The sequence below is a fragment of the Acyrthosiphon pisum genome, chromosome A1 (genome assembly GCF_005508785.2).
Source record: "Acyrthosiphon pisum isolate AL4f chromosome A1, pea_aphid_22Mar2018_4r6ur, whole genome shotgun sequence".
Lineage (NCBI taxonomy): Eukaryota > Metazoa > Arthropoda > Insecta > Hemiptera > Aphididae > Acyrthosiphon > Acyrthosiphon pisum.
Window position 1 is genome coordinate 48,819,770 of NC_042494.1, and position 19,292 is coordinate 48,839,061.

General features: G+C 31.3%; 1 protein-coding gene across 2 annotated transcripts in view; it reads right to left on the bottom strand.

The window, feature by feature from the left end:
* The window catches only part of LOC100166752 (photoreceptor-specific nuclear receptor), a 33,885-nt gene that overhangs the window by 3,189 nt on the left and 11,404 nt on the right, over positions 1–19,292 (bottom strand). The window contains exons 4-7 of one of the 2 annotated variants that reach the window (XM_008183145.3): positions 11,984–12,087; positions 5,741–5,855; positions 1,866–2,020; positions 759–1,000 (exon numbers count right to left, since the gene is read on the bottom strand). In XM_008183145.3, the coding sequence (XP_008181367.1) occupies positions 759–1,000; positions 1,866–2,020; positions 5,741–5,855; positions 11,984–12,087 (616 nt within the window). Of the gene's footprint in view, positions 1–758; positions 1,001–1,865; positions 2,036–5,740; positions 5,856–11,983; positions 12,088–19,292 lie in introns of both variants that reach the window. The other variant, XM_001948835.5, reaches the window with a different exon arrangement.

Below are 19,292 nucleotides of genomic sequence, written 5' to 3' on the forward strand. Positions count from 1 at the left end.
ATCTTAAGATACAAGTTTTTGACAAAATTGATTTTGATTCTTTAGTGAAACTTAAAAAAAATAACCGTAGATACATGACATTTTTTTAAATTATAAATTATTATCATGAGATGATTTGGTTTTCTTTAAATATTTATATTGATTTTAACCACGATTTTAATGTAAGATGGCCGTGTAGGTACCATAATGCGGCTTCTATCGATGTCTTTTTCAAGAAATATTAATTTTTAATATGTTTTACTATTTTATAAATAGACAAAAATAGATTAATACATATTACAATTTGCTTTGATTATTTTGTTATCACGGGTACTTAATAGATTTTTATACTGCATTATACTAATGATACTATTATGATAGGTATCACATGTGTTGTAAGTTTTTTGTGGGTGAGAAAAATTGCTACTAAAAAAAATCAGAGGGAGAGGGAGAAGACATTAAAAAAAATGTGTATCCAGGGCAGCAAAATTCCAAACACGCCACTGCATATATAATATGTATTGATGATAAATATCGATACGCATTATATACAGTTTAATGCACCTGCAAGTATATGGGTACGTATATATATGCTGCTCAGTACTCGCCTACATTTTGTCATTTAATCGTATATTTGTTCAAACTCCATATTTTAGAATTTATTAGTATAGGTACCTAGGTATGAGGTATCCTACCCTATTAATGACATATTTTCAAATGCTAAGTTCTTTTGATGGCATTTACATTTTTTATATATTGATATTGTGCAAAATCCTTACCTGGTCTCTGAACGGAAGAGACGCGAAAGACGGCAAGTTTTTCGCCCACTTGACGGCCATGAAAAGCAGACGGGCGGACGTCTCGTAAACGTTCTCGTGTAGACCGGGGTAGAATGACGGATGATGGTCGTACATCGAATGGTGTTGGGTAAGAGGTATTGGAACTGCTGGTGGCGAAGACGACGCTCTTTTGTTATTGTCAGACGTATCCGGTTCTTCGTTGGTCACGTCTATACTGTCGTCTGTGACACATAGAACACGAATAGTGTCTTTAGGTGGTTTTATCCAAGGACGCAGAATGGCAGGAGCCAGGAAGGGAATTGAAGACCATAATAGCCCCCACCCCCGTATTAAATTAAAGTTTCTCAAGTCTCCTCATTTACTAATAAGGACATTTGAAATATTTGGTGGCGTGTGGTGGTAAACTGGTATTTAATGTTGGATAAATGTGAATTGTAAAATACGATCTGGATTCTGGACTATCGACATTTTCATGGATTTATTAAATAAACAATAATAAACCCAACAAGTAAATAAAGAGCACTGTGTCGCTAAAATCTAGTAAACGTAGGTACATGTAAGTATGTGACGTGTGTGTGTGTGTGTGTGTGTGTGTGTGTGTGTGTGTGTGTGTGTGTGTGTGTGTGTGTGTTTGTGTGTGTGTACATCAATAATAATAATAATTACTACATTTCGTAATTTCGATAATAATGATTAGTGACTACAAAATCTTAAATCTGACACACGACGACAAAAATATATTTTACCTATAGGTAACCTACCTACGTAATAGAAATAATGCAAAACAGTTTTCTAAAATATTCATACGCCCGGCGCGTACAGACACCATTACTTTGATGTACTTAAATGAGTGTCATTGCACCCGGACCTATATTGACCTATACCTACTATTGGAGCATAACGCCCAATACGACGACTTTACGAGATTTTAGCATTTTTAACGCTGAATAAAACCGTACTTTTACACGAGCCACGGCGCGGGCGTCATTATTATCATACATTAATAACATTATTAAAATAATATTATGTGAGTTGGCGATGTCTATCCGACAAACCACCTGTAATTCATATGGAAGTTATTCTTACCATCGTCTTGGTCATCGTGGTGAGATTCTTGTTTCGGCGACGAAGATGCGGTCGGCGACGGTTCCGCGGGCCGTTGATGTATGCTCGGCGGTGCCATGGGTCCGTTGGGATGATACCTCAGAGGAGATAACGCTAACGCCACTGAAACCGGGGGTCTGTAAAGACATGGCCTGTTGAGAATTTTTCATGTTATAAATAATTTTATGATGATAAATAATAATCCAGTATTTTAGAGGGTTTCACCGATGCTGTTCAAAATCGAAATCAAATAATAATATATCTATGTATAGCCGTATAGGCACTTAACGCTTTTGGAAACTATTAACTAGTTATTGTTAAGTATTAAATATTTATATGCTCAACTTAAAAACTTCAATAATATTTGCAGACACATAAATACTAAAATACACAATTGTATCTATTTGTATAAAATCAAGAGATATACCACCTACCTATAAATATTATTATGTTCTGTAGGAAAAAGTGTTAAGTATAGGTACCTAATTGAGAGGTAATATATTTATAATTTAAATCAATTGATGTATATACAATATCCATTATACTATTACTTATAGACTCGTAATATTACATAACATCAATAACATATAATGTGATTTTGGAGTAAATAACTACCTATATTGAGTCTGTACTCTGTAGTGATCTGTATGATAGTGAATTAAATATTTATACTAAAATATTCAACATAAAATCTGTTATTTTTCACCAAAAAAATATTACCAGTTACGTAATGCATAATATAGTTCATACAATTAGATTGTATTTAATATTTTAATCAAATAATAGCATATTAGGTATATAATAGAGGTCGAATTACTATTCAAAATAAATCCCATTTGTGGCATAATATATGTATATAATACGACCCCAGTTTCACAGTATTTCAGATTTGGCAAGTAGGTGCGTATAATAATAAATAAATATATATAATAACATACAAAATCTACCCATCAAATTAACATTAGTCAAATGACATTGTCCCCCACGTGAATTATTTTAGGGACATTGCCCACAAGTGCCTTTGACGGTTAATCCCTAAGTTCTGGTGGAGAATGACGTTGAAAAAAGCATTAAAAAATACCCATATGGCCGGTATATACGAAGGGAATATAGGCTAGGGACCGACATCATTTAATTTGTAATTCGGTGGTGGGATTAAATCGTTTTATTGTACAGCTAATCCCATATAAATTGATATCTATTCTTATTCCTTAAACTCGTATAGCCGTATTGATATTGGTTATACATCAGATACGAGTTGGCCAAACTGTTTTACTCAACGTCAACCCCTCTATACGTACAATAATAAAATACGTGTTATTGTAAATTAAAAATAAATGTTTTTAAGTTTTATAAGTTATAACTTCACCCATATCATTGTTATGATTATAATTTCTATGCCGATTTCAAATTGTGTTTAAGTTTATGTCAACACAATATATTTTGGGTAGTGGGTACCTAATACCTATACGCCTAAGTATAGATGATATTAAATAATTATGCTCTATAATCTTTATTCTAACATTTATAAATTGTAATGGATAGAAAATACATCTTATAGTCGAAATCGTAAATAGTGTAACTATGTAATACTCATAGTTTCATAATATATATTTTAAAAATAAAGGTAGGTAATAAAATAAGGTATTATATTATAAATAATACTGAATTAGTTATTTGGAAAAAATTTAAATTATTTAAACAAATGTTCTTTATATTATTCATAACATTGTAATAAATTTATTATACATAAATCTTACAGTATTAGTCATGAAACAATACTCAAACACCCATATGGTATAATATATTGAAGCAGTTAAATAAAACTATTTTTTTCAATACATAATTTAGCATAATATTAAAGTTATTGTACATTTCACGATTTATTATATACGCGTATGGTTTATATAAATTATAAGTGATGTGTATTTTATTTTTTATGTAGGCATACTGTATGTCTGTATATTTACTATAATAATATGTAGGTTTTATGTTTCATTTAATTTTTTTTTAAGCCATGTGACTTTTCTATTATGTTAATGACAGAAGTTAGAAACATTGTATATTAGAACTAATGGTATAATATGTACTAGGTAGTTAAATCATCTAAAAATATAGGTATACTAAATACAAATTAAAACTATATTTAATCAAAAATATGTGAATATAATATATACTAGTATAACTACCCATATTATAAAACATAAGTTATAATATTAGTAATGTGTATAGACGTATAGTGTATTGTGTATACCCAAATAATTAGGTATAGGTACCTAATAAAACTTAGGTAACGGTTAATATTGAGTCTGATAAACCGACTGGACGGAGTTAGATGGGTGCTTCTGTGCTATGTGTAATTACTAAACGACTACAGAAATGTATAGTTATAAATGACAAATGCTGTAATAATGTTCACGAACAATGATCATTATTCCAAATAACGTAATTCGTACAATTTTAACCTTCGCGGATGCATATATTTACTATCTATGTTATCGACGACGTATCGAACTGTGTCTACGTTAATTGAATAGGTGTATCGTGTATGTTTTCACGACTGTCGGTTGAACTTAAAACAAATAAAAACCAAAAATTACAGAGAAAATAACAGTTGTGAAATGACGCGTCTAGCGTCTGTCTACTATATTATGGGCAGGTATAGGTTAGCCTATACTTTTGTTTTTAGCAAACACCGTGTCCATCAAGACCAGGGAGCGAAATGTTTTAGTGCTATTCGAATACGATTTGCATAACAAACAAGACTAAATAAGGTTTTTTTTCTCGTGGCATTTGTCACTATTATGGCAACCTGGTCGTGTGTCATATTTTCGGAACCATATTTTATATATATCTATCTATATATTATCATAATAATATGATGTCCTGCTTGTACTAATATGCACTATATTCTAAATAAATGTATTCTGTGCGCAAAATATAGCACTTGGGTAAACCTACTGGCTACTGTCCAAACATTAAATTATATTTTAAAATGCATATTCATGTATAATTGTTTGCAGGGGAAAAATAAATTAAACGTGACAAAAGCAGAGGCGGATAAGCCTGACTTTTGTATATAAAAGAGCAAAAAAAACATAAGGGTATAAAATAGATCTAACCCTCCGAAATGAAGAATTAAAATGCGACTAAACACCTGAACCCTTTTTTTATAGACGTGAAAACGAAACGGAGGAGATTCATAAGCCATTAATCAAAATTTGGGGTGGACGGCAGAACGTGATAGCCTATTTATTTTTATATACGTAACATTTAATAGGGTGTGTTTATAAAGTTTCAAACCCTATGTATAATATATTAATATATACGCGCTCACACTTGCCATGTCGATAAATGATTTTGAAAAATTATTTACGTGGACTTTATATTATATTATGATAGATATAGGCAAGCTAATATGATATTGTATAATTTTTCACTTTGAATAATACAAAAGTCCATATAAATACTATGTATATACCTATTATGTATAGATTGTAGATATATCGTCAATTGATGTAAAATATATTTTATTGATTTATAATTTCTACTATACCTACCATTGTCGCATGCTGTGAAGAAATATTGTAAACTTCAATCGATCATCATATATCAGATATTAAGATCTATAATAATATTAAATATGGCGTTATATACGCTTGTATATTATAACATAACGGCAAACAAGTTACGCGTCTGTATATATATACATATAGATACTTACATATACATTATATTATGTACAATAATATATACGTTCTATTGATTTTATTGTTATAATATTATATTGTCATTATATTAAAATATTATAGGTATGCGAATCAAAACATACGAAGAACAATAATATATTCGCTCACCCAAACACTCCAACTGCTACAGCCGCTTCTCGAATCACTCGTTCGTGGTCCATGTCAGCTAGATTTTCCGGACGTATGGTTGCCGTGTTTCTTGGCTGACGTTCATTTTGAACAGCTGTGTATAAAATGATGACAGCTTAAATTAGTCTTATCGATCACAGGTGTCAGGTAGAGTGCATAATAGTGTTTCAATGTTTAATTCACGTGCGTAGGCACTAGGCATAATTATTAAAGAATTAAGTCTCAAGGACCCACATTCTCATCTAATACGGTCCGAAAAATAACCCAATTGAGTAAAAAATTAATTTAATTAACAAAAAAAAAAAACTTTTCCCATCTATTTACAGATTACTTAGGATTACTGAGTAGTCACTACTGTCAATCTGTCTGTACTCAATAATATGTCAAAACATTAAAGTTAGAATATCAAATGCAAAAAAATTAATTTAATTATTAACAAGTTATGAAAGGGCATTTGCCTCCCCCTTGTCATTAGCAAGTTGCTGTCGGGCTCCATATATGGGCTAGTTTTGGGGCCATCATATAATACATAATAGGTAATATATTTAAGTATCCCTCTACATATGTTTATATGTACCTATTAATTGTTTAGTCATTGTTTTCTTTCGAAGAAATGGGTTATTTATGCCTATGATAGTAACCTATAATATTAAATAGTAAGTATACAATTATGTAAGAAGGCTATTTGTATTGAGATAAAAATGCAATTGTAATGTAATGTAATTGTTAGGGAGTGTTTTTTTTCAGTTTTATTATGGGCCGGTCTAAAATGTTGCCCCTCTTCTCAAAAACTGAAATGATACCACTGTGTAAACAGGGGTGGCTCCAGTGACATGGTTGGGGGGGGGCTAAGTCATAATTTTCAGAAAACTTTCGATATTATAATATTTTGTTTTTAACAATATACTATTTTTTTTAAATGGCTTGGGAGGGGTCGCGGTTTTAGACCTGGAGCCGCTCTTGAGTGTAAACGAACTACGAGTTCGCTGCACCGGTCAATAGTAGGTAGACTATTGAACATATTAATATCACCAGCTTTTTTTCTGGTCATTCCAATTTGGAGTGAATTTTTTTTTCACAAATCGGACATTAACTTTATGAAATAAAATAATTACCACACGGCACACACAGTTATTATACATAATTATTGTTATAGTTATTTATCAAATACCTACCTATTACATTATGTAGTGTTTATGTTATATTTAAAGATTAGTTAAGTCACACATTGTATTATTTAATTCACAATTATAAATCTACGTACAAAAAATGTAGGTATACACAGCTTATTTAAAAAGGATGACAAGAAGTTTATTATAAGTATACAGTAATAAGTTTAAATTTGTATTAACTTTGAGTTATGGAAACGGCTGGCGTATTTCCCGATCCTAGTACGTTTCAGCGCGGGGGGCGGAGCCAAGACCTTTCTGCATGATGTATATATTATGTTCTTACTGATCCTAATCTGATTCAGCGCGATGCGCTGAACCCACATAGGGTTCGTAATTTTAATATAAACACGTGATATGACGTACTCAAATAAATTCATTGATTTAACCCAATTGATTAATGAAACAAATCTAAATAATACAACTAATGTTGTTTTTGAAGAAAACGATGATAATAAAAAAGTGAAACAATGCCCCCATCAAGATAATATATTAGATATAAATGCACAATATGATTCCGAAATACAACAATTGAAAAATAATTTCAATTCAATTTACAATTTGGTCACAACTAACAAAGATTTATCAATGTTAAATTTTTTGAAAAAAACTAATAATAATTTGGCAAAAATACAAACGACTGCTCAGTTATCAACTCTTTTAGTCAATTTGGGCAAGCGGAGCACGAAAAAAAATATAAGTGTACAACCAACTGCAATCGCACGTCGTAAAGATAGAGCTGGACTCATTAAAGGATCTAAACGTATTCAAGCAGGGCACCCATCTAAAGTCGAAACAATTCAATTAAAAAAAAAAAGTCAAAAGCAATTTAGGAGCAAATATACAAGCAAACAAACTCAATGCAACACATCACTAGCATTACATTTTTATACACAGAACACAAAATATTTTACTTATATTATTATTATTATTTATTTTTTTATTATTTATTGACACATTTTATAATAATAGGTTAATGAAAATTTAATAATATACCGTGGTAAAAACATATATACATCATGCAGAAAGGTCTTGGCTCCGCCCCCCGCGCTGAAACGTACTAGGATCGGGAAATACGCAAACGGCTGTAACCAGCAGCGGCGTCATTTGGAGTTAAATCATGGGGTAGCAAGCATCTTGAATAATATTTTTAATTCAATTGTATATGATTTAATACTCTAATGAAGCCTGGGGGCGGGAGAAGTCAGTGGACTGATAGTCAATTATTCATCATAATTAGGTAGAAATATATCATAAATCTCACAATTTAATTTTTGAAGTAGTGTTTAACACGTTTAATTATGTCTACCTTCATTATCATTACTATCATCTCTTAATTAATTATTATTTAATTTAATACATAAGTGTTATTGTGTTAACCATAAGGTTGAAAAATTTAACGAATTTTTATGGGAAAAAGTTTAAATAAAAAAATTTACTCATAGAGTAGGTAGCGTATAGCTATTTATTTACAACCCTAATAAAAATGTAGGGGTAGCAATTTCTACTCCTTATTACACCGTAATGAAGCCTATGGTTGTAACATTTTATTCTAGGTAACTAGGTAAGTATCTTAAAGTTAAGCACATATTTTGGTCTTACAACACATTTACACTGACAACTTAGGATCCTCCTGATACAACTTGATATTCATAAAATGTTGTATTCAAGGATGTAGTTGTGGTATAGATTTTCATAAATTGTTCAAGTTTTATTAGGTGGTTAGGGATTCCTAAGTTATCTGTGTAAAGTACATTTCAATTCAAATGATGTGCTTGTCTTAAAGGTGGGTTAATAAATATTTATTAATAAATTATTAATATTATGAATATTAATAAATATTACTGTCTTAAGTCTTAACATATTATTATATAAATTATACCTAAATACAATTTTATTTAGATAAGTAAAATCTTGTATGGTATTAAGTACGCCATACATAAATAATTATCTTAATAAGTTTTTATGGTAAATGTTTTATTTCACAAATTGAATGCCACCACTCTGTGGAAAAAAAATACACAATGTAAAACTGAAGTGATCATTTCATGAAAAAAAGAGTTATTTTCGTATTTCACCTATTGTTAAGAAGACGTTGTCATTTTTTTAACAACTTTTCATGAAACGATCAATTTCACTAAGTGGCTACCATTACGACATAGGTAACCTATCATTATTACAGTTTACAATGTTATAATAATACAAGTATACCATATATACCTTTAATATATACTATATTGTATGTTACAATATTGTAATAATATATGTAGAACCTACAGGTAGTAATATATGGCGAATCGTCACGGCACGAAATCCCTTTGATTTCGTCACCGTCGGTGCGGTTAAAATCTCGCAGCGGCGTTTGTTGAGCGTAAGCCTTTTAATGATAATAACGCTGCCGCGGGGGCCACGATAACCGCATGTCACGATGCGCGTGCGACAAAACAATAATAATAATACGATTATATAATACCCCCAACGATATAATGCTCCGTGTTATACATATATAATAAATATCGTTTTATACTTTTTGCTACTGTTTTTTGTTGTTCTCACACAAGTCTTCTCCTCATTTGCGGCGAATCCGCAACGTGTGCGCCTATCGGCCGGAGGCTAAAACACGGGTGACGAATACAAAATAAAAACCCTACACGACTTCGCCAGCACGTTTAGTATCTATACATAATAATATTATATTGTCATTATACTCTTCGGTGGATGCGCGCGCGCTCATTAAAATAAAATCGTAAATAATAATAATATTCATATTTATATTATAATAATAAACGACTGTGTACATATACAATATATGTATATATATACATTATACATCATCACCGCACGCTCACACTTTGTAATGACACGTCGCGGTTTTTTAGTTTTTACATATTGTACATTATTATTATAACGCGGTCGTTTTATGTTTATTTAAATGAGCGTGAAAAACATTTTCCTCGGTTAACTTGGTCCACTCTCTCTCTCTTTCTCTCTCTTTCTGTCTCTGTGTTTTGATGTTTTTTTTTTAACGAGGGTCGACCACCGCGTGAACACGTGGCCACCGCCCGCCGCAGCTATATTATACATACGTCGTATAGCACGAATCCTTTATATTTCGCGCAACGGACATTGTTACGACGATGTTTTTAACAACGCATTATTATTAATATTATGCGCATTATTCACATTTACCATAATGTTATATAGGCATATAGGATATAGCCCTATAGCCGTATATTGTGTAGATACCGTGATGAGAGACACGGATGTCGGGCTAGACTGCAGACATTTTTACTTCCCACGATTCCGCCAAACACTAATATAGTATAGGTACTATACGATATTCTAGTAATCAATTCACGACATTTTGTAACAATAAAAATGGAATTTGTAACAAAAGTCATCTATATATATAAAAATGAATGTATATGTGTGTCAGTGTGTGTGTCCATGTTACCATGGTTACTAAGGTTACCAAAGTTACCATGAGTGTTGAAGCTATTATAATCATAATTATAGGTCTTTAATGGGCAACGAAGTGCATGGGATCAGATATTTTTATATATATAGTCCCGCGTGTCTCTATATTACCATGGCAACCAATTATATATTATTTAGAGATTTTCGTCGGTATGTGTCTCTCATGGCAACCAATTATATATTATTTTGAAATTTCTGATGGAATTTTTTGTATATTAATGGTTGCCATGGTGATCTGTAAAACATATTATTCATATAGAGTTGGCAATTGTAATGGGCAACGAAGTGAACGGGATCAGATATTTTTATATACATAGATAGATTATACCTCTGAGCAGAGGATAGACTAATTTAAAAAGGGAGAGGACCAACCCCGGGAGGTGCTCAAACAGGGATTTTGATATTTCATATGGACATTTTTGTTTATAAATGGTTGTCATAGGTTTTGAAGCTATTATAATAATAATTATTGGTTGCCGGGAAACGAAGTGCACGGGATCAGCTAGTATTTTATATTATATATAAATATATAATGCCTTTAATTTCTAATTTTAAACTCTAATCGGAGCTATGAATTTTTGGCTTTATACAATGAGTTTATACTTATATACTTTATACAATGTGTTTTTGTTTTTGTGTCTGTGGAGTGTGGACTCATTTTTGAATAGTGACAATGCTTTGATTTTCAATATTTTGAAAATGGTTTCTCGTAACAATTTGGGTCTAGTTGGTACTTGGAGGGGCCAAAAGAAAAAAAATTCCCACTACAATAATATGTAAATTATATTGTAGCTAAAAAAATCGTTTACCTTAAACTTCAAATAAAATGCAAGATTCCTCATAAGTTTTTTTTTTACTGGAATTTAAAAATAAGTTATAGCGTAAAGTCAATAGTCATATAGACATTTTGTAAGAGCGATTTAAGTTCAAATTTTGACGAAATTGAATGATATTCAAACGTATAGATAATAAAGATTTATCCTCACTCGTTATTTTTTTGTAATTCAAAAATATTATTCATAGGGACTTGAAACTTTTCCTCACTACCTAGTACAGTAGTACCTACGTATTATATATTATTATTATTTACTATAATACTGTAATCATAATGACATTTTAAAATACCGCTTTAATGTAAATCAGTATTGACGTCTTATAAGTTAATTACAGGTGCCAGCTATAGTAATATTGTATGAAAATATATATTACGTCATCTGTTTTAAAAAAAAAATTAATTCAACTCATAGTATTAGGTATTATTAATATAGGAATACATTACTATAATAGCGCCATAAATATATAGGTAATAATAAAATAGGTATTCTTAAAAATATAGACTGACGGTTAGTCTCCGCTTAGAATTGTTTTTTTTACGTAATTCAAATTCAACACGTCATCCACAGTAACCTATACTTACCTATTCAATGGCCAGGACGCCAGGTACACTAACATAAACGATATACTATACAGCAGAGCAACTTTCCCAGATTTACTATACTTGTGTTGTTAAAATATGTTATAACTATTATAGTTTTATAATTTAAAAATTTCTAATAAGCTTCCTATGATTGCTCACCGTCCTTATTCATGCCCATGTTGAGGCATTTCTTCAGCCTGCACGCCTGACATTGGTTACGATGTGCCTTGTCCACTACGCAACTCCCGGTTCCCGCTTGGCATCTATAATTTACAAAACAAATTTCAACTACGTAAATATAAAATATACATTTGTATGTGACATATTATGTTTATAGGAATATGAATAAAAAAAAATATATATTACTAACTACCTGTTCCGCTCGATGTTTCAAGTGACAAGGTTTGTCTTATTTTTATAAAAAAAACATGTATATGCCATATGCCTACTACTTAATTATAAAAGTAACAGTGACGTAACTAGAGTGGAGAGTGGTGATGTGCGTGATACATCACCCCCCCCCCCTCACAAATCCTTTTTTTTCTACTTTGTATATTCTTATTACAATAGTACAATATACATAGGTACATTACAGTATATCACCTCCCAAAATAAGGTTCTAGTTACACTACACCACTGAATTGTAATAAGTATTATATATGTATGATATACATAGTACATAATATACAATACAATTACGTAGTTATAAACTATAATATAGAATAATATTATAAGAAACATTGTGTATTTTTATTTTAATCCTGCAGTCTTGCAGTGCGCTTGTGTACCACTTTTGTATTAACGAATATATTTTTATCAAGACATTTCTCATTCGGTCGACAATGGCGGAGAAACTCCCATTGCACGCCCCCTATTTCCTGCACGCAAGCGCAAAAATGATTTTTGATATCTTAAAATACATCTGCTGCACTATTTCTGAAGGGCTGATTCCAATCACAAAAGCAACAGCTACCTATATTATATTTTATTATTTTAAAAATAGACGACGTACATGTATTTTATTGAATTGTAAAAATCTTTGATGAACATAGATCATATTACATAATACATTATAATATTAGGTTAGGTATAGAATTTTTTAGGGAGTAAGGGTAGTAATTTACTGCAGGTCAAAGAGTCCAGCAGGGGCTTCCTCCTGTAACAAAAATTACCATCTATAAGACCCAGTGTTGGTCAAACGGAGGGGGGGGATGAGGGGGATAGATCTCCCCCATGAACTTTTTTCAATATTTATGACAATTTATAATTAAGTATATTCTATAATGCATTAAATTTTTTTCTATTTTTTTTCTAAAAACAAATTATCAAATATTGTAAATTTCGACAGATTGTCGGAATATGTTTATACGTGTTTATATGTCATGGACTATATTATTATCTGGACTCATATCTAGGAACTAGGGTATTATTATTATTATTAATATTTAGTTGCTTAATTGCTTACACAAAATATAATATGGGAATTATCCCACTCTATCATCGAGAATTCTCAATAACTAGCTCTACACTTTTCCAGAACATTGGACCATATATATGGGCGATAGTGCGATCAGTAGGTAGGTATATTTTACAATATTACGTATTTTTATTTTTATACCAACAGCCCCAAGTCATAAGTTGTTTGAAAACTAGGATATTTCCCCCCCGATATATTTTTGATATGGACATTTTTCCTCAAATTTTTTTTTAAAGTTTATTATTGACTAATAATATTGAATTTAATAATACAATATTATTTTTTTTTTTAAATTTAAAACATAATATAAACATTTTTTTTTTTTCATAAATATAATATAAATCTATTTGTTCGATCCACTGAACTACTTCAAAATAAAAATAAAAAAATAATAAGCATATATTTTATATTTTAAGCTTTAAAAATTAATAAATTAATGGTCGGGAGGAATGTCCGTGATTCAGTGTGTATACCTATAAGTTATAAATAATGTTTGTATTTACCATAATTTTATTATAAATTGATATTAGACATAACCATAAATTATATTTTTAATGATAAAATAATGCATATGTTAAACAATCAGCCGTATCCCCCCCCCCCCCCCCCCATGACAAAATCATTTGACTGCCACTGAATTAAGACCTGTGTATACTTAATAGTAACATCCAACGGCTAACCACTGAGGATAAAAACAATCAAAAAATAATTCACACAAACTGCTATTTTTTTCAATAAAACACCTTCATAGGTTTTAAAGTAAAAATAAAATTTAGATTATGTCGATATTCTTTGGGCAGTTTGTTTTTTTCCGATTCAAAATAATTTTCTATTACCTATATATTTTAATATTTATACGTACCTATATTAAATATGATAATAATACTAAGTAGTTGAACAAATCTTTTAAGCCGAGAGAAATTATCAGTTGAACTATAAATTTAATACACTATAATAATTAATAAAGTTTTAGTGTAGTATAATATAAAATATTAATTAACTATAAATAGAAAATAGACTCTATAAGTTCCGTTTTAACCACAATACTAAAAAATACACTACGTTTCAATGAATATTATCATTATAAATTAACATAATATTATGTAAGACTCTTTAAGACACGTATATTTCCAAATATTTTTATATTTTTGTAGTACACTTATGTATAGAGTATAGACATAGCCTACACGATATACTTATAGCATTTACACAATTTTATTTTATTTTAGGTGGAACTACGAAGGTATTACTCGAATAAAAGTTAAAATAAATGACTCGGAGTTAAAAAAAAAAGTCAGCTTTAGATGGACGAATAAGTTTGACCCTTCGTTTGTTCGATACGCGTGTATATATACCGTCTATATCGGAGTTAGCGTGGGTGATGGTGAAGTGGCATCTACGGGTCCCAGGGGTGCGATCGGGTCCGAGATTTAATTCCGTCGATCGAATTGAGTGTGTGTGTGGATAAGTACGTACCACACTCAGTCGGCACTGGTCGGGCGCAACAGCATGGGGTGTGGGAAGGGTATACTCTTTAAACAAATCAATTTATCGTTAATGCGTCTTTCTGCAGCTTCTACTATTGTGGCTATGGGATTTGCACTAATAACGTGTATGGGGTGGCGATGTGTTTCCACAGAGGGTGGAAATTATTATTGCTATATACAATATACACTTATACATGCACATAATGTATCCGGTGTGTGGAAGGTAATCGTTCGGCCGTCACAAGTGTAAACCTGTTAGCGGGTCACGGTCAAAGAGCGGCAGAAGCCCTCAACAGAATAAGTTTACCATTTTAATTCTCTTGCAGACCCTTTCATAATTTGATTTTCATTTGCCACAGAAAATCCATCGGTGCCCATCGCAATAGCGTCTATAACGAGATCCTACTACATTGTGTATAGTTGATATATACATATACATAGTCCTATATACAATATTATATACATATCCAGTTATGATTGGACATTACCACATTGGTGTTGTAGAAATAATAAACTATATAATATTATGCGCTGATACTATTGATACAATTCAGAAGAAATTATTGATAAAGCTAGAAAACAATCACTAATAATCGATAGTAGGTAATTAATAAGTGTAATGATTTCGTAGATAAAAAACTAGTAATTACCATTTAGCTTCGTCCGCATGAACGAAGGAAAATAAATATTAAATTAACATAAAAGTTAATAAATAACTTTCAAGGCATCTCACATACATAATATATGATGAGAATGCCCAAAATTGAATCATTTTCAACACAGATTAGGTAGTTCTGTAAATTAAATTAAACGCACTAGCTGGAATGTTGAATTAGGTAATTAATTTTTTATTATACCTGCGTATTTTAAATAAGAACATTGAAATTCATAAATACATAGGTGCATACAGCATACATAATATTACATAATCTCGTGGGGCAAATATATACAAATTTCAAATATTAATATATAATTTAACATTATAATATTATATTGACGCGAATTGCACTCGCATGCGATTGGCAATATATATATATAACCGACAAATGGTTCTGTACACACGCGCCCGTCCTCATGTAAGTTTTCTTTCGCAGAAAATATTGAGGAGTGGCTGCGTGACCGCACCTGGTATGCTTCACCTATGTTCAGCCGAGATACGCGACCGTCTTATGACCGTGTTCTCGTCGAAAACCAATCAAAAAGTATACTGCGAAAGGGAAAGACGATCGATTTCGAGAAAATGCGTGTATAGTTTGTAATGGCAGTAACGGCGGAAGGTAGTGAGTGAGTGAACGAGTGAGGGACAAGAGGGAGAGAGAACGCAATGGTGACAGAGAAAGGGACTGAGAACGGATGAGGAGGAATAGGGCTTTTGGCCGGCCCGCGGCGGCGTGCCCGTAGTAGTAGTATTACGTTAGAGATATATAATTGAATCTTTTTGCCGCGCTCGGCTTTCTAAACTATATACACCCCACCCCCGCAGACTCAACGTCCCGATACAGTAATCCCGAGGAGCTGTTATAAAACGTCAAACCCTCTTTCGCTACTGAATCACATTTATTTATAACCGTTCAAGAGTATTAGAGACATGAAATTGAAAAGGAGAAAAGAAAAAAAAAAGAGAAAAAGATTCCTTGTATACTACTACTGCAGCAGCAGCCTATCGGCTTCAAACGAACGCGTGGCAAATGCCTATATATATATAGATATTCATATTACATAGTACACATTTATATATATATATATGTATACACGTGTATGGGTATACACATCAGGTAGGTATGTATGTAATGGGGAAAAGCAAGGGACACGGCAACACGCGTCGTTTAATACTCACATATACATAAATATATAAAAACATAATACATATATTTTAGTTGGTATTGTGTATAAATAAAAAAAACACATATCGAGCGTGTGTGTGTGTGTGTGAGTGCGTGTGTACGTTATACATTTGATTATGGAATATCACTATTGCGTGCCGTGGTGTTCCCGGTGCAGGCGCCGACGGTGAGAGTAGGTATAGGCTGGTATTTGGTAATGCGAATAAACATTGGATTTTTATAGGCTTCAAAATCACCGCAAGGGGAATCGTTTACTGCAGGCCGCTTGGGAAGAAAAAATAGAATAATAGTATCAACAAGAGTGCAGGACACGATTTCAAGAGGATTTTGTATAAACTATTATTTATATATATATAGTATCTACACTTATATTATATAGGTATTTACCTTATATACCTACGTCCTACATTGTTCATAATAAATATTAATAATAAACATTATTTATATATTGAAAAAAAATTTATAAATAATAAAAAACTTGAAAAATATTATAATTTACTTATCTAAATACCTAATGTTTATTTACTTTCAAGGTCACAACAATGAATATTACAGTACTATAATATCATTATATATATATATAATATTGTGTAATAGCTAATATTAACATAGAACAGTTGATAACTATTAGTATTAGGTTTTAATCTGAAGGTGCTTATTAATTATTATTTACCAATAATAATTATTATAATGGATATTTTTGTTTTTATAAATTAAATACAATATTAATTACAACACGAATTTCATAAAATAAGAAAAAAATTTTTCATAAATAAAATATGAAATTAATGTCGCATAAAAATGTAATTAAAATGTAATAATTATTAATAGAATACTGAAGTGAAACTACTTTTATACTTATATATTTTGAAACAGCTAATCTCAGAACTATGCAGCTCAGTTGGCTGAATCTTATATTTAAAATAATATATATCCAAATGTATACAAGTTGTTTCAAATAATTTTTTGAACTTTTTTTACAATATTATAACATTACATTAGAAATGAAATAGAAATATTAATGAAGACAATTTCAGGTGGCATTCACACTGCCGATGAGTTCGGCCGAGTGTTCAGTGTTAATTGTTATAACTTATAAAATATTTTTACTCAAAAAAGACATCACTGTCTCATAATTATAGATGTTAGGGAATGTAGATCTTAAGCGCACCCCCATTTTGTTTCTATTGAATATTTGCCTATATTCGCCATATAAAGTTAGGGCTTTTTAAACACTTTGTAATTTATGTGTCATAAATCATAATATATTTTTGTTTATTGTAAGGTTGCTATTTGTTGTGACTGAATATAATTTTACACCATATTATGTTTGGTCAATACCATATAACTTAGTAAAAATGGAATTCCTAACGCTAACTTTTCGACCGTTGTCCCAGGAAGGCAGTAACCAGTAAGGCACACATACACTTCATGCACATCATAAACAACGAGTTAATAAAACATTCGCAATTAAGTACGCACTACGTAGGTACTTCGCTGGGTCTGAAAATACACTGATCGCATAAACAAACACAAGCGTGTCTCACGGGCAACGCCGGGCGGGATGGCTATAATCTATAATATAAAAATGAATCGCAAAATGTGTTGGTAAGCGCATAACTCAACAACGCCTGGACCAATTTGGCCAATTATTTTTTTTAATGTTCGTTGAAGTCCAAGGATGGTTTTTACAGCGAGAAAAATTCGAATAATTGCTGGGAAGACCCTAAAAACAGCCCTTTTCTTTTTAAAACAGCCCTTACTATAATATGGATAATATAATATTGATCATCTCCATGGAAATGCAATCACTAATCAAGAACATCATCTATGGTGGTCGATTATTTGTGAGCTCTCTGTTAATGAACGATTAAAATTATAATGATTTGATAGATAAACAATTTACAATTCCATTACATTTTTCATTCATTATTCGTGTATGTATATTATTTAAAGACGTACATTTTTACTAAAAAAGTTGAAAATTGAAACATCAACAAACTGACAATGTCGTAAGTGTTGTTTTTCTTCGATTTTCTGTTACCTACTCTACAGAGTTTTTAAATTAAATTCGTATATCGTTTTTTGTGCAGAGTGTTAAGTTACCTATGATCACTAATTATTGCATGTGAGTATGTGACACAATAATTAATTATATTTGATATGCCTCCTATACGACGAAGCAATTTAGGTAGAAAAACCCGAAATGTCACAAACCAAGGTAATTACCGATCTAACCAAAGTGCACAAGAACGTGACGACTGAAATGAAAGTGAAATAATTCGGATATCACAAACGCGTGAAGCTCGAGCGCGACATTCAACTAATAATCGCGCAAGTTTGAATCGAGCTGCTTTCAGTTACGATGTGTTGCTAAGCGCAATAATTCTACTGTACGTGTGTTGTGACTGAACTCCTCCTAAATGGTTAGACCGATTTGAATGAATTTTTTTGTATGCGTTTGCGTTTATTCATCTGATTTTAGTATACGGTTAGGTTAGGTTAGGTTAGGTTGTATTAATTGATTATATCAATCCACCATAGGTAGAATATGACAAACTTGGTATAACTTTGATACTTTAGAGTTAAGAGGACGTCGCACCCGCATGTGTTGTCTCCGTCTTACAAACGTACGACATAGCAAATTTGCGTTCGCTAGT